Source organism: Tachyglossus aculeatus, chromosome 7 (assembly GCF_015852505.1).
Source record: "Tachyglossus aculeatus isolate mTacAcu1 chromosome 7, mTacAcu1.pri, whole genome shotgun sequence".
NCBI classification, from domain to species: domain Eukaryota; kingdom Metazoa; phylum Chordata; class Mammalia; order Monotremata; family Tachyglossidae; genus Tachyglossus; species Tachyglossus aculeatus.
In genome coordinates, this window is record NC_052072.1 from 56,371,352 (window position 1) to 56,387,147 (window position 15,796).

At 41.1% G+C, this 15,796-nt stretch overlaps 1 protein-coding gene across 6 annotated transcripts in view; it reads right to left on the reverse strand.

Moving 5' to 3' along the window:
- The window catches only part of AGAP1 (ArfGAP with GTPase domain, ankyrin repeat and PH domain 1), a 777,656-nt gene that overhangs the window by 79,202 nt on the left and 682,658 nt on the right, over nt 1–15,796 (reverse strand). For all 6 annotated transcript variants that reach the window (XM_038749190.1, XM_038749187.1, XM_038749185.1 and 3 more), the window contains one exon: nt 10,034–10,256. In XM_038749190.1, the coding sequence (XP_038605118.1) occupies nt 10,034–10,256 (223 nt within the window). The remainder of the gene's footprint in view (nt 1–10,033; nt 10,257–15,796) is intronic.

Here is a 15,796-nt window from a genome sequence, read left to right on the forward strand (position 1 = left end):
TGGAACAGAGTAAGAGCGTAACAAGTACTGCAATGATTATTATTGCTAGTACTACTGATAATGGAACCCCTCTCTGAACTCCTTGAAAAAAATAGCAATATTTAACATGTGGCCTAAGTAAATCTTAATGTTTCCCTTAGTAAATACAGCCTCTATAAATTGTTGGAGAGGTAGTGTTGGAGCTGTTTGGAATCTGAATGGCCCCTGTTATCTATTTTTCTAGTCCAGAACATTTTCCTTTCTTTTATATTTTTTTCTGACTCCACGACACTCCTACCTGGATGTCCCAATCAATCAATCATATTTATTAAGTGCTAATTGTGTACTGAGGACTGCATTAAGCCCTTGGGAGAGTACAATATAACAGAGTACGTAGACACATTCCCAGCCCACAAGGAGCTTACTAGCATATTCAGCCTGTCACCAAATCCTCCCGGTTCTATGTTCACAATATCTCTAAGATCTCTAGACTCCCTTCCTCTTCATTCATTCATTCATTCATATTTATTGAGCGCTTACTGTGTGCAGAGCACTGTATTAAGCACTTTGGAAGTACAAGTTTGCAACATATAGAGACGGTCCCTACCCAACAGCGGGTTCACATGCAACCTGTTACGATGCTTGTCCAAGTGCTTATCATAAGCTGTCTCAATTACTGCATCAGTCTTCTCACTGACTTCCCTGCCTCCCATTCCCCATTTGAATCCACACTGCTAGTTTGTCTGAATCATCTTTCAAAAAAACTGTACTGTGCACATCATTTCACTCCTCAAAAGCCTCCAATAGTTGCCCATCTGTCCCTGCATCAAACGGAAACTCCTTACTCTCAGCTTTAGGGCACTTAATCAGCTTTCCCCCTGCTACCAGACCTTGCTAATTTCCTACTACAACCCAATCCACACACTTCATTCCTCTAATGCCAACCTGTTCACTGTACCTCAATATTGTCGGCTCTCCAAAGATTCCTTGACCACATCCTTTCATTGGCCTTTCAGACCCCATTCCCTCTCATCTCATGAAATCTCTCGCTCCATCCCTTCTCCCCTCCTTAACTTCCACCTTCAACCGCTCACTCTCCATTGGGTCCTTCCCCTCTGCCTTCAAACATGCCCATGTCTCTCCCATCCTAAAAAAACCCTCTCCTGACCCCACCTCACCTTCTAGTTATCGTTCCATATCCCTCCTACCATTCCTTTCCAAACTCCTTGAACGAGTTGTCTACACACGCTGCCTCGAATTCCTCAACACCAACTCTCTCCTCGACCCCCTCCAGTTTGGCTTCCGTCCACTACATTCCATGGAAACTGCCCTCTCAAAGGTCACCAATGACCTCCTGCTTGCTAAATCCAACGGCTCCTACTCTATCCTAATCCTCCTCGACCTCTCAGCTGCCATCGACACTGTGGACCACCCCCTTCTCCTTAACACACTATCTGACCTTGGCTTCACAGACTCTGTCCTCTCCTGGTTCTCCTCTTATCTCTCCGATAGTTCATTCTCAGTCTCTTTTGCAGGCTCCTCCTCCCCCCTCCCATCCCCTTACTGTGGGGGCTCCCCAAGGTTCAGTGCTTGGTCCCCTTCTGTTCTCGATCTACACTCACTCCCTTGGTGACCTCATTCGCTCTCACAGCTTCAACTATCATCTCTACACTGATGACACCCAGATCTACATCTCTGCCCCTGCTCTCTCCCCCTCTCTCCAGGCTCGCATCTCCTCCTGCCTTCAGGACATCTCCATCTGGATGTCTGCCCGCCACCTAAAACTCAATATGTCCAAGACTGAACTCCTTGTCTTCCCTCCTAAACCCTGCCCTCTCCATAACTTTCCCATCTCTGTTGACAGCACTACCATCCTTCCCGTCTCACAAGCCCGCAACCTTGGTGTCATCCTCGACTCCGCTCTCTCATTCACCCCTCACATCCAAGCCATCACCAAAACCTGCCGGTCTCAGCTCTGCAACATTGCCAAGATCTGCCCTTTCCTCTCCATCCAAACCGCTACCCTGCTCGTTCAAGCTCTCATCCTATCCCGTCTGGACTACTGCATCAGCCTTCTCTCTGATCTCCCATCCTCGTGTCTCTCCCCACTTCAACCCATACTTCATGCTGCTGCCTGGATTGTCTTTGTCCAGAAACGCTCTGGGCATGTTACTCCCCTCCTCAAAAATCTCCAGTGGCTACCAATCAATCTGCGCATCAGGCAGAAACTCCTCAACCTCGGCTTCAAGGCTCTCCATCACCTTGCCCCCTCCTACCTCACCTCCCTTCTCTCCTTCTACAGCCCAGCCCGCACCCTCCGCTCCTCTGCCGCTAATCTCCTCACCGTGCCTCGTTCTCGCCTGTCCCGCCATCGACCCCCAGCCCACGTCATCCCCCGGGCCTGGAATGCCCTCCCTCTGCCCATCCGCCAAGCTAGCTCTCTTCCTCCCTTCAAGGCCCTACTGAGAGCTCACCTCCTCCAGGAGGCCTTCCCAGACTGAGCCCCTTCCTTCCTCTCCCCCTCATCCCCCTCTCCAGCCTCCCCATCTTACCTCCTTCCCTTCCCCACAGCACCTGTATATATGTATGTATGTTTGTACATATTTACTACTCTATTTATTTATCTTACTTGTACATATCTATTTTATTTATTTTATTTTGTTAGTATGTTTGGTTTTGTTCTCTGTCTCCCCCTTCTAGACTGTGAGCCCGCTATTGGGTAGGGACTGTCTCTATATGTTGCCGACTTGTACTTCCCAAGCGCTTAGTACAGTGCTCTGCACACAGTAAGCGCTCAATAAATACGATTGATTGATTGATTGGCCTGGAATTCCCTCCCTCTTCATATCTGACAGACTACCACTCTTCCCTCTTTAAAATCCTACTAGACTCATACCTCTTCCAAGAAGACTTCCCTAACTCATTTCCCCATTCTATTAGCTCTTCACTGTCCAAGCATTTAGTTCGGTACCCCTTAAGTACTTTGATACTCACCACACCCCCACAGCCCTTAAGTACATATCCCTATACTCTGTTGCTTCTCCCAATTGTAATTTATTTTAATGTCTGTCACTCCCACTAGATTGTAAATTCCTTGAGGGCAGGCATCATGTCTACCAATTCTAATGTATCTTACTCTCCCAAGAGCTTAGAAGAGTGCTCTTCACGCAGTTAAAGCTCAATACAGACCATGGATTGATTGATGTTGTGCCAACTATCAACTGTTAACTGTAGTATTCTTTTTAAGACGATGTAAATGTACTTCAAATTTGTACATTACACTAATTGGCTTACTGTTTAGAGTGGAATACTTCTGATCCAGGCACCCAGTAAGGGCAATCACATTTAGTGATGTGTTAATGAGGATGGTTCAGTCAGAAAGTGGCACTAAGTGAGTTATGACTCTCACAGTTTGATTCAAAGTCTCCCCGCGAAGAGAAGTTGCTAAAATAGCTTAAGTAAAATCTGAAGTCCCCTAGCAGCTGTTTGGTTTGCATAACCACAGATGTATAAACTTTATTGGTAGTAAATGTCATCCCTGCACACAAACCGCATGTCTACAAACCCCACAGGCACATCTTAGTTTGTTACTGCTATCACAGAGGATCACATTTCCCGACGAGACGTGAAAACTGAAATAGAAAACGTCAACAAACTCTGGCTGCAGTGAGACGGAGGCATGCCCGCTGACAAGCGTGCCACAATGACAGAAATTTACTTTGAGGTCTAATTAGTGGCACTGTCATTTTCGGGCGCTCCTGCCAATTAATTAAGTCTGTCAAATAGAAAAACAGCAGCATTCACATGATAATTTATATAGGGAGAGACGAGCACATCACAGCCACTGCTGCGGCCAACAAAATCCCCCCTTGGAGCATTTAATAGAGAAAGGACGAAAAAGGAAAAAAAAAGAGGAGCGAAAGAAAATAAAATAAAAGGAAAGTAGAAAGGCAAAGGGAAGAGACAGAAAGTTAAACTGTCCTTGTTATAATTGTTAACTCTGATCGCTCTAGTAGAAGATGGTCTGATTAAAACTCCAACCGAGCCCCTAGCTCGCTTAAATCTCAGAGTCCGGAATGATAGAATCAGAGGAGTTTATTCATACCATTAAGCCCCAGAGAACTTAATTGAAAGAAGAGCATAGCCCGGACCTTGACAAGCGGGAGGTCACAGTAATTGCTGCCGGACATATTTAACATTAAGATAATCAGGCCATTAATTACCCTTTGGATCATTAAATCAGCCAGTTGCAAAATGAAATTTCTGCCTCTATTACTCACTTGAGAGACCACAGGGGTGGCTTTTAATTTATCAGTGAGCTGGAGATACAAAGGACCAGGATGGGGGAGGGAGGAAAAAGATGGGTGGGGGCTGCTTCGGCAGAGGCAGGGATATCAATCCGCCATGCTTGGTGATCGTGGCAAATTAACAAGGTAAGATAACCTCGGCTTCTAAAGGCAGAAGCTGGGGGTATGTAAATAGATGAGGGCAGACAGGGAGATCAGAGCCTGCACACCACTTAGCAGGATAATAAAGGAAATCATCCTTGATTATCAGTGCTAATTTGGACACTGCCGGTAGCTTGTTATGCGTGTTCTGAGTAGCATTTAATTAATTCAATTGCTTGTTAATGAGGGAAGTGACATGTGGGGAGCAGATGCCACCCAACTGCAGATGGGCTCTGGCCAGCCCATCACAGCAAAGCCTTTTTTTTTTTTTAAAAAAAGAAAAAAACCCCGACGGATCCTTCCCCCTGCAACACACACTCAAAAAAAAAATTATAAAAAAGAAAAGGTGTCAAGCTTGGAAGAATATTCAAAAGGGACAAAACACTGACCTCACCAGGCCAAGAATTGGTACGAAATAATAAGACCGGACAATTCTGTGGCTTTAGAATTGCCAATGTTCCCTGAGGTCACGTTTGTCACAGTGCATCCTTATGCCAGAAATTTGAGACTAAGATTACTATACCATCATTTTATGATCAAACTGAACAAGACAAAGAAATGTTGAAGTGACACTGCTTTTAATATTTCAGAGTAAACTGTAGGGATCCAATTATTTCCAGTTTTGATACATTTCCCCTTTATCAATATCTCCATGTGCATAAATAAGATGAAAGTAGTGTTCAGAAATCAAAAGAGACTGAACTAACATCATTGGAACAAACCTATTTCATCTGGAAGTCAGCTGACGGCTTTCCCCACACAGATTCTTGGTACCAGGGGACCAAATCATCCTATCTGGAGCGACACATTCTTTACAGGCTACAGAGAAGTAGGGAGTTTAGACAGTAGGGGGAATGTAACATTATAAAAAAGGGAGAAAATGCTAAAAATGGAAAAGAAGTCTATTACCTGTATTGAGCCACATAGTGTTGTCCTGAAATCGGCAAACTCAGATCACTCAGGAGATCAAAGGGGCTGCCAATTGCCTTCAAAGCCTCCTGAGAAGATCCTTGGACAAAATTTCAAAATTTCAAGTATTGTACAGTCCTTGCCTGCCATGTTTTCCTTGATTTCTTCTACGAACCTATTCAGACCACCTGGACTGAAATGCAGATTGGAACAATGGCCCCGGACCATGTAACCAAAAAATTCCTTTGGATTCGGATTCAGGGCCATAGCTGAGGGTGCAACGTAGACAAGTGTGCGTCTAGTCCAAAATGTAAAGAAAACCTTTGAAACTTGAATAGAAGCTTCCTCCTGATATGTTGAGAAACCTTTTACATATGAGCAATGAAAAAAAAAAACCAAAATCTGACAAATGTTTGGCAGCAACAGCCACTACACCAACTCTGACCAGACGGCTGTTGGTGTGACCTCCAATGCAACAATCCAAGCTAGCATATGGCACTAGGGGGCGATGCAGAAAATACGCATAGTATTTGGCAGAAGGAGAAATCAGACATGGCAGGAATTTACTGAATTACTTCAAACCAGCTGTGGAAAATCCCAAACCACGACCAACACTTTTCACAAAGGCACTAAAAATGAAAACCAGTTTACTCGTATAACTTTTCCTTATTCTATACACAGCCTCTCTGATTCCCAAACTGGTAAACTGCCTTCCAAAACACCAAAGTTTTAGACCTCAGTAATTCAGTTTTTCTTTCCGTGCTACTATTCATTCATTCATTCAATCGTATTTATTGAGAGCTTACTGTGTGCAGAGCACTGTACTAAGCTCTTGGGAAGTACAAGTTGGCAACATATAGAGACGGTCCCTACCCAACAACGGGTATCTCAGCCCCACTTCAGTATTACCATTTAAAATCAATATTTTAAATGTGTGCTTAAATGGTATCAATAGCAATTAGAGAGGAAAATTCTGATTTCACCCCAGATGCAGTTAATTGTTGTAACATTGATCTACTCTAATTTGACTTCTCACTCCAAATTAAACCTACATTACTGAGGGAAGGAGGCAAAGTATACCCCTCCAACAATAAATTTAATATTGAATACCTTGAAAAAAATGGCAGTTCCTGCAGGATCCATACTAAAAGATTTTTTTCTTTTTTTTTCTTCCTGAGAGTAATTAAAAGATGCTTTTCTTGACTAATGATTCTCCAGTTTAGAAATGGAAAGTCAATACTCCTTCAGCTGCAGTCAGCTTCAATTTGTCACAATAGAAGTTTGAACGGCAGTTTTCAGGGCTGTTGGTAATTGCTGGAACCAATTAGAAGTCTCTAAAGTTGACCACAAGCCAGCTGGTCAGAATTTTCAGTTTTTCTGATCCTTTCAACTTTCTGCTGGGGTTGAACTGACTGGTGTTTATCTGACATGACTGTTTCTTGTTTCTCCCTCTGGAAGAGAGAAGCTTTTCCCCTCCATGTTTTTCTGTGGAACCCAAATCCCTTCTGGAGTGTTAGTCCTGCTTTGGAAATTATTGCTTCAGTCTCTTTATTTGGAATGCTTTGGGGAGGCAACGCGTGGTTTCTTAACTTCTCAGAAGAATACAAAATGTCTCGGGCTTTCCATGCCAGGGAGTAAAAGACAAAGCAGAAAGACTGAGATATTTTAGGCTTCACTTCATTTAGACTGTAAGCTCATTGTGAGCAGGGAATGAACATGTCTACCAACTCTGCTATACTGTTACATTGTACTCTCCCAAGCTCTAAGTATAGTGCTCTGCACACAGTAAGCACTCAATATGACTTGACTGAAGAACAATTTCATCCTTCAACAATGTGCTATTAGGGCACAGTCAAGAAAGTTCTCTAAACTTTCCCTCTTGATTGCTTTAGAGCTTTTATTATCTAGATCCCTCTCCCTACACGGGGAGCTATCAAAACCTAAACCAACTCTCATCAAATTATTCTAAAACTATAGCCAGGGCTTTCTGATATATTTTTGCTTGAGGCCACTGAGGTCAACCAGGATAGAGCATGGGCCTGGATGTCAGAAGGACCTGGGTTCTAATCCCAGCTCTACCACTTGTCTGCTGTGTAACTTTGGCCAAGCCACTTAACTTCTCTGGCATCAGTTACCCCATCTGTAATATAGGGATTAAGATTGTGAGCCCTTTGTTGGACAGGGACTGTGTTCAAACTGATTAGTTTGTATCTACCTCAGCGCAGTGCTTAGTGCAATGCTTGGCAAACAGTAATCACAAAGCAAATATCATTAAAAATATAATAATGACATTTATTTATTCATTCATTCAATTGTATTTATTGAGTGCTTACTGTGTACAGAGCACTGTACTAAGCGCTTGGGAAAATACAGAACAACAATAAACAGTGACATTTCCTGCCCAGAACAAGCTCACAGTCTAGATTCCTGAGTGCTGTATGCAGAACAGTATACACAGCTCTTGGGAGGGTGCAATAAAGTTTAAGAGAAACAATCCCTACTCTCAAAAAGCTTGTCATCTGGTAGATGAAGTACACACTACAATAAATTACAGGTAAGAGGAAGCAAAAGAGTTTAAAGATAGGTACCTAAGTGCTTTGGGTGGAAGGGAAAGGGTGAGTACCTAATTGCTTACGGTGTGAAAAATGGGGGAGCTCATTAGCACATTATTATTCTGAATGACTCCTTAAAATAATGATAATGATAATAATAGTGATAATAATAATAATAATTGTGGTAATTGTTACTATGTGCCAAGCAGTGTACTAAGCACTGAGGTAGATACAAGGTCATCAGGTCCCACATGGGGCTCACAGTCTAAGAAGGAAGAAGCACAGATATTGAATCCCCATTTGCAGATGAGGGAAACTGAGGCACAGAGAAGGTGCAGACAAGTGGCCAAACCGGGATTAGAACCCAGGTCCTACCGACTCCCAGGCCCATTTTCTATGCATTAGGCAGCACTGCTTTCCTAAAATTTGTAAGGCTTTATGTAGGAACTTATTTTACTAAATACTACCACAGTAAAACCTTAAGGAAATTAATTTAAAAACACAAATATTCCTATAAATATTAGCACAAAACCACAATGAAGCTATGAATACCAAATATACAGTGGAACCTAATCTGTGATCACATCAGCATCCTTGAAGAAAAATAATATTTGGAAGTTTACATATTTAAATGTTTTTACATAATTATACACAAGGGAAGTATTTCTGTAGTCACATTTGATGAAGGTTCAGGACAGTATAGATGATGGTGTAATCATACACACACAGGAAATTTATGTAACAAATAGAATATGGGTGAAGAGGATACATTTGAAAATAAATCATAGTTGGGATATTAATATCCCATCTATAGGATATGAATTTAAATAGTTCACGCCTTAATTAAAACAGAGTAATTTTTATTTTCTAATAAGTATAGAAAGACTAATTGTGCAAAATAAGTCAATTATTTAAAAAGTTTTACCGTCATAAATTACATTTGCTAATAAAACAATTTGTTTCCTATTTCAAACCTATATACATATATATGCATGTTTACACACACATATAAAATCCCTAGACTGTGCAGCATTCCTTATGAAATTAAAATCTGTGTTAAAATATGAATTGATGTCTTAAAATCAGAAAGTTGGTTTCTCCTCTTTACCCTTGACACTACATTTACATATGTATAACTATATTATAAAAGTGAGCATATGGAAATGACATTTAAAAAAAACATCAAAGTTTGCTTTATGGACAATCATCATTTCTCTTGCTCTTTCTCTCTTTTCTCCCTCATCAATTCCCCTTTCTTGGCCCCCTCTGCTATTCCCCCTTTCCCTTCGCTCTTCCTTTCCCCCTCTTTTTCCTCTCTCCCTTCGCTTGCCTAGCCTCCTTTTCCCCGCCCTCCAGGGGAGGATTCACCCTAGTGCAATGAAGGAACTGCTTTGCCACCCCATTTATCCAGGTTGTTGATTTTGCTGTTGGGTTGGGCTCACAAGTTCTTTTCCACCCTGAGGCCGTTCTCCTACTTTGTTCTCAGTTCATGCTGTGTTCCAGTGCTCTGAAGGCTCTGGAGTGCAGCTCTGCCTCAAAACCTGGTAGGAGAACTGTGGTATGGTGGAAGCATAGGAACTGTTGCTCTTCAGATATATCCTTTTCATCTCCTTTCCTTCCCTAGTGCTCTAGTCTGGCCTTAATCTGGCCCTGCCCTATTTGCTTTGACACATACTCATTGCAAAAGGTATAATTTATACATAACTTCACTCTTTAAATTGAACAGTAGGTGCTACCACAAATTGATCTTTGTGGTAAAAAAACAAAGGCAATAAATCGCATTGCACTATTCCAGTCGACAACAGAAACTTAATGTTTCCTTTTCATAAGGTCCTGACATTAACTACATGCTCCTATATATCGTATCAGGAAATCCGATTCTCACATCAGGAACCCATAGTTAATTACAATAATCTATTGAGAAGTTTAGTGATTGGCCAATTCATCAAAAGAAAAACAATGAAAAAAATAAAAAAGGTAAAAACCCAAGGAGGCTTGAATCAGAGCATAAACTGAGAGAGATTTGAATTCTCAGTTTTTTGGATAGAAAACAGGGACCCAGATCTACCAAACTGTAGTATTTAAACGAAGAATTCTAAGTTGCCAAAACAAATCAGAGCCCATGTGCATTCCAAAATTATCTACCTTGTGGAGTCCAAAGAAGGTTTCATTCTTCCCTGGATGCTCTCTTCCCAGATGCTGTTTGCTAACTCATTTCCAATGGACGACATCACCTTGATGAGCTCAATGGGCCAGTCATCTAGGTCAAGCGACCGGACGCGAGAAAGGTGGGTGCCGAGGTTCCGGTGTATCCCTGAGCATTCAATACACATAAGGGCTCCCAGGTTCAAACTTGCCCAGTTGGGGTCTGAGAAAGAAAAACACAGGAATAAAACTGTTGAACTGACATGTGGCTAGTGTCATGTGGTTTTCCTCCCTAGAAATAAACACTACAAAGTAAATTCTGAACACAATGAGATTTCTCTTTCAGGATCTATTGCCTACTAAACAGGCTGGAAATATTCTAGCATTATTTAATTGAAAAGAGAACAAGGTTTAGTTATAATGTTACGGAATTTTGTTCCTTCCAAGACAGCATGCTGTGAGGCACCACATGAGTTTCCTTGAATTTTAAGCATGCTTGTTTGAATAATAAATTTCCTTTATTTCTCTCATACCATTTAAGATTCAACGAATAATGGGGGTTGTTTGAAAGTAACTGTACATCCCAATTCTCCCCCTCACAGTGAAATGATTTAATAGGAAGTTCTTGAGTAACTCCCAAGGACTATTCATTGTGTATTATGTACACATCAGTAAATTATTTATTTATATTAATGTCTGTCTCTCTCTCTCTCTCTCTCTCTCTCTCTCTCTCGACTGTAAGCTCATTGTGGGCAGGGAACATGTCTACCGAATCTGTTGTACTTTACTCTCCCAAGCTGTTGGTATAGTGCTTTGCATATAGTAAGTGCTCAATAAATACCACGGATTGATTGATTGATCTGGGCTAATATTTTTCTTACACATTTTATCAGAGAAAGCATGTAAGATCATTATGGGCAGGGAACATGCCTGCTAATTCTGTTGCATTGTACTTTCCCAAGCAACTAGTACAGTGCTTTGAGCACAGTAAGTGCTCAGTGGATACGATCGATTGATTAGCTTTAAAGTACTTCTGTGATAAAAATCATGAATGAAAGCCAACTATGTATCTCCTACACATCAAAATCAGGACCATCAAAACTCTTGTGTTTCCACTTCCTGTTAAAAATCAACTAGGCAACAATGAACATTTTTTTTTTGATTCAGCATTCAAAGCAATGAAGCTCCATAAAGACCAGCCAATCAAGAAGCTTTGGGTATGAGTAAATGCTTCAGTGCTGCTGGGATTGTAGGTAATTTGGGTGTCTGAGATTACACTTCCTAATTCCTCAGTAGCCAAAAGGCCATGGAAATGTCACCCAATTCCTTCTGTTGTTAAAGTATTACAAATGGCTTATTTGAGTCTCAGAGTCAGTCTCTGAACGGGATATATCCTCTGACAATCTCTGTTCAACTAGCTAGGGCAGATGCCACCTCTATGGTTTAAACTGGTAAGAAATAGAGAAAAAAAAACATCTCCAGTGAAGAGTTCAAGATGTCAAACTGTGACTTCCCTACAAAAAACAATTTAGGCTTAATAATTGGGAGAATATTCAGAAGGAAATGTCCAAACAAATCTAAGTCCATTTTTCTACCCATGCCAGGGTAAAAAAGCCTGAAGTTGGACATAATTTGTGCACTCACTGAAAAAAAAAAAGTATGCTCCTTTTGACTTTTAGGCTAACATCTGTTTCATAGGGGAAAAAAATATCTCTTGGTGTCTTCCACACCAGCGGATAGCTTCTGAAGCTCAACCCACTTTACAGACTGTTTTGACACTGACACATGTCCACCATTCAAATCTCTGAAACCTTCATCATTACCCCTTATTTCCTCTTCTCCTACTCCCCACTGCATCACTCGCACTTAGATCTGCAATCTTTATGCACCCCTCCTTCAGCCCCACAGCACTTATGTACATTTCCATAATTTATTAATTTATATTAATGTCTATATCCCCCTATAGACTTTAAACTTGTTGGGGTCAAGGAATGTGTTTACTAACTGTTAGACTGTACGCTCCCAAGAGCTTAGTACAGTGCTCTGCACACCGTAAGTGCTCAATAAATACGATGGATTGATTGAGGGCCAGCAAACATATACAAAGTCGCTTGTACAATGTAATGACTATGAACTACTGGCAGGAACACAGCAGTGCTGCCCAATTAAAATAAATCTACAGAAAATACAGCTATTAATTACTTGTAATGGGAGAAAGATAAAATATAACCAATGATTTTCTTTGGTAATGCAGATATCAGGGATGTTATTCAATCCTCCTAGGGAGAAGTATCTGCCAATGATGCCCTGATGGAGAAAAGTTACAAAAATATCAGGGACTTAACAGTCAGAATGCATTGGCAAAGACACATCAGATTATGGCCCAAATTAGAGTTCAATAGAATTGAAGAAGTGTCCAGTTGTCTACAGAGCTATATGACTGTAGCTCCTTACACAGTCATGCTTAAAATTAAGTTCCAAGACAGTACTGAAAAAAACTTTTACTTCTGAGCAAAGAAAGCCTGGTGTACCACACTGAAGTCATCACCCTTACTACACACTTTCCCCCCCCGATTTCTGCTGGTCTACCCTCTCAATTCCCCCTACTGCTTTCAAGCTTTTTTCCCCCCATTTTCCTACAGCTCCCATGTATATCCCACTGTGATCCCTGCTCCACTTTCCTCCTCCTCCTCATCAATGGTATTTATTGAGTGCTTACAATGTGCAGAGCACCCTATTAAGCACTTGGGAGAGTACAATACAATGAGTTGGCAGACACATTCTCTTCCCACAACAAATTTACAATCTAGAGGAAGCTCATGGTCCCTCCCTGCCAGACATTTTTTAAACCATGTTTTGTAGTTGCCTGCTGTTGCCTTGTCTTGCGGTTCCTATTTCAGAGACCCTCACAGCCCCAGGAATGGGGATAGCTGGCTTGGGGGGAGGAGGGGGGGAAGAGTCTGAGAGGGAACTGCTGCTGCTCTTCCCTTTCTTTACCTTGACCAGTCCTTGTCTCCATGGCTTTGGGGATACCAGAAAAAGGAGCATGAAACAAAGTTTTAAAAAACAAAATCAAGGTAAAAAGCTATGCGAGATGATTTTAGCCTGGTGCAAGAAAATGGTAGGGAAACAGACTGTGATCTCCACGTGGGACAGGGACCATGTCCAATCCTATTTGCTTGTATCCACCCCAATCAATCAATCAATCGTATTTATTGAGCGCTTACTATGTGCAGAGCACTGTACTAAGCGCTTGGGAAGTACAAATTGGCAACACATAGAGACAGTCCCTACCCAACAGTGGGCTCACAGTCTAAAAGGGGGAGACAGAGAACAGAACCAAACATACCAACAAAATAAAATAAATAGGATAGAAATGTACAAGTAAAATAAATAAATAAATAAATAAATAGAGTAATAAATATGTACAACCATATATACATATATATGTATATATAATGTATATATATATACACATATATATATATATGTATATATATACTAAGCACCCCAGTGCTTAGTACAGTGCCTGGCACACAGTAAGTGCTTAAAAAATACCACAGTTATTATTATTGTTAGTGGAAATGCATGGGTGTTAAGGGGGAAGGTGAATGGGACCTGTACGGTAATAAGGAAAAAAGTGACAGAGAGTTTGGAATTATATGGTTGTCACCTGGGGACAACTGCATGGGATGACAGGACAAATTTACTTCATCTAGAAGTACAAGTTGCTACGCTTTCTTGCAACCTGAAAACAATGATGTCTTAGGAGGCAGTAAGCCATCCAGCTACAAAATGATGGTAATGTGATACAACTTTGCTAAGTGGTCCAAATGAGACTGATGCTGCTGAAAAGGAACTGAAGGTGGGGCAATCACAGCCCACATGGTAGAAAAAATATTTTGAAGATATACATTTAGTAGTAACTCAAATAGTGCAACAGAACATTGATTCCTAGGCTGACAGCCCTGCATGGATGAAATAACCAGAAATGGGCTTATGTTTTAAGAAGTCAACGGGGGTATCAAATTTTCATTTTGAGTGTGGGATCACACTTGGGAGGAACTCCCAGGGGACAGGGGTTCTGGTGGGTTGGAAATGGGGAAAACTGAGAGACACACAGGGCTGGAGAGGTAGTCATACAGATAAGCACAAAATCCAGGGCCTAGGAGGAGGGCATGAGGAGAAACATATGCCTACACACACACGGTTCAGATTGCCCATTCCCTACTGAGGCTGGGGGAAGGGGAGTATACCCTTTTCTGCAAAGGCTGGGGCCAGCATGTCCCAGAGTTCCTGCACCTCGTTCTGGCCCTAGACAGGAGAGAACCAAGGTCCACACAGTTCTGTCATGGTTCCAGCTTTGGGTTGGTCCCTCCATTTCAACTCAATGAGAGTACTGGCTTCCACTACCCTCTGACCTCAGTACCCCCGAGATCATGATACTCAGTGACACCAGCTGGTGTAAAATATCTAAGAAAAGATTTATTTGTGCTCATTTTGAAATGTGCTGGTTGTTACACTATCATCTTTGAAGTCTCACCTTCACCCCTAGTTAAAGTTTCACAATCAACAGGGGTATCTTTGACCATAGAGGAGAACTATTTATATTTTTTGTGGTGACTGGAAACTCAAGAAAAAATGAGAGGATTAATGATTTCCAGTTTTAGAAGGGGCCCTCCTTGCAACAGAAAGAACAAAATGACAGTGTGCCAAGAAAAAAGGTTTTTTTTCCCCCAGTGGCAGTGGAGAAACAATTATGGATGTTCCCCCCAGGGTATGTACCTGCTTTAGATTTTATGGGTCTAAAAATGCATGCTCTCTAAAAAGAATATTTGCTCTTTTAGAAAAACATCTGAACCGTATTCATTCTTTTTTATATTCTTTCACTTCCCGAAGATCTTCTTAAACTATTTTAAAAAAATTTATATAAAAAAATCTTAAGGAAAATCTAGAAATGTTCAAGTTCTGAATTTTTGTACTTTGCTCTCAAATGATTAGAGATGAAATAAGTGGTAAAGCCTAAAATCAGCAGGCTCTTGTACTGTGATGACAATTTACTAAGTTGGAGAGCTAGCTCTCTGATGCCTACGAAAGCAAAATAATAATAATAAAAATAATAGTTTTGGTATTTGTTAAGCACTTACTATGTGTCAGGTATTGTACCAAGCACTGGGGTAATGACAAGGTAATCAGGTTTCTGTCCCTCACAGGGCTCACATTTTTAATCAATCCCCATTTTACAGATAAGGTAACTGAGGCATAGGAAAGTTAGGTGACTTACCCAAGAATACACAAGAGACAAGTAGCAGATCCAGCACTAGAACCCAGGTCCTGTGACTCCTTGGTCCACGCTCTATCCAGTAGGCCACTTATCAATGAAAGTGACCCTAAAATTTATTTTGTGCACTTCCAACAACACTAGATATTTTATTTTTTATTTTTTCATTAATTAACTTTTTCATTAACTTTTCTGACAACATTGGGAACCCACTTTTAGGATGACAACTATTTGTTTCGAAGGAAGAAATGAACCACAAAACAATCTTCTTAAGTCTCTATCAAAAGGAAAAAAAATGTGATTTTTCATTCCACATGAGAAGTGGAAGAAAAAAAACAACAGGATTAATGCCATCTAATATACAGTACCACTGAATTGCAAAAAATCTATCCAGACAAATTCCTTGAAGAAGAATGAACTTGAAAAGGGTGGGAAATACAGCAGGAAGGTGAGAATTATTACAGATGATCACATACCCTTGA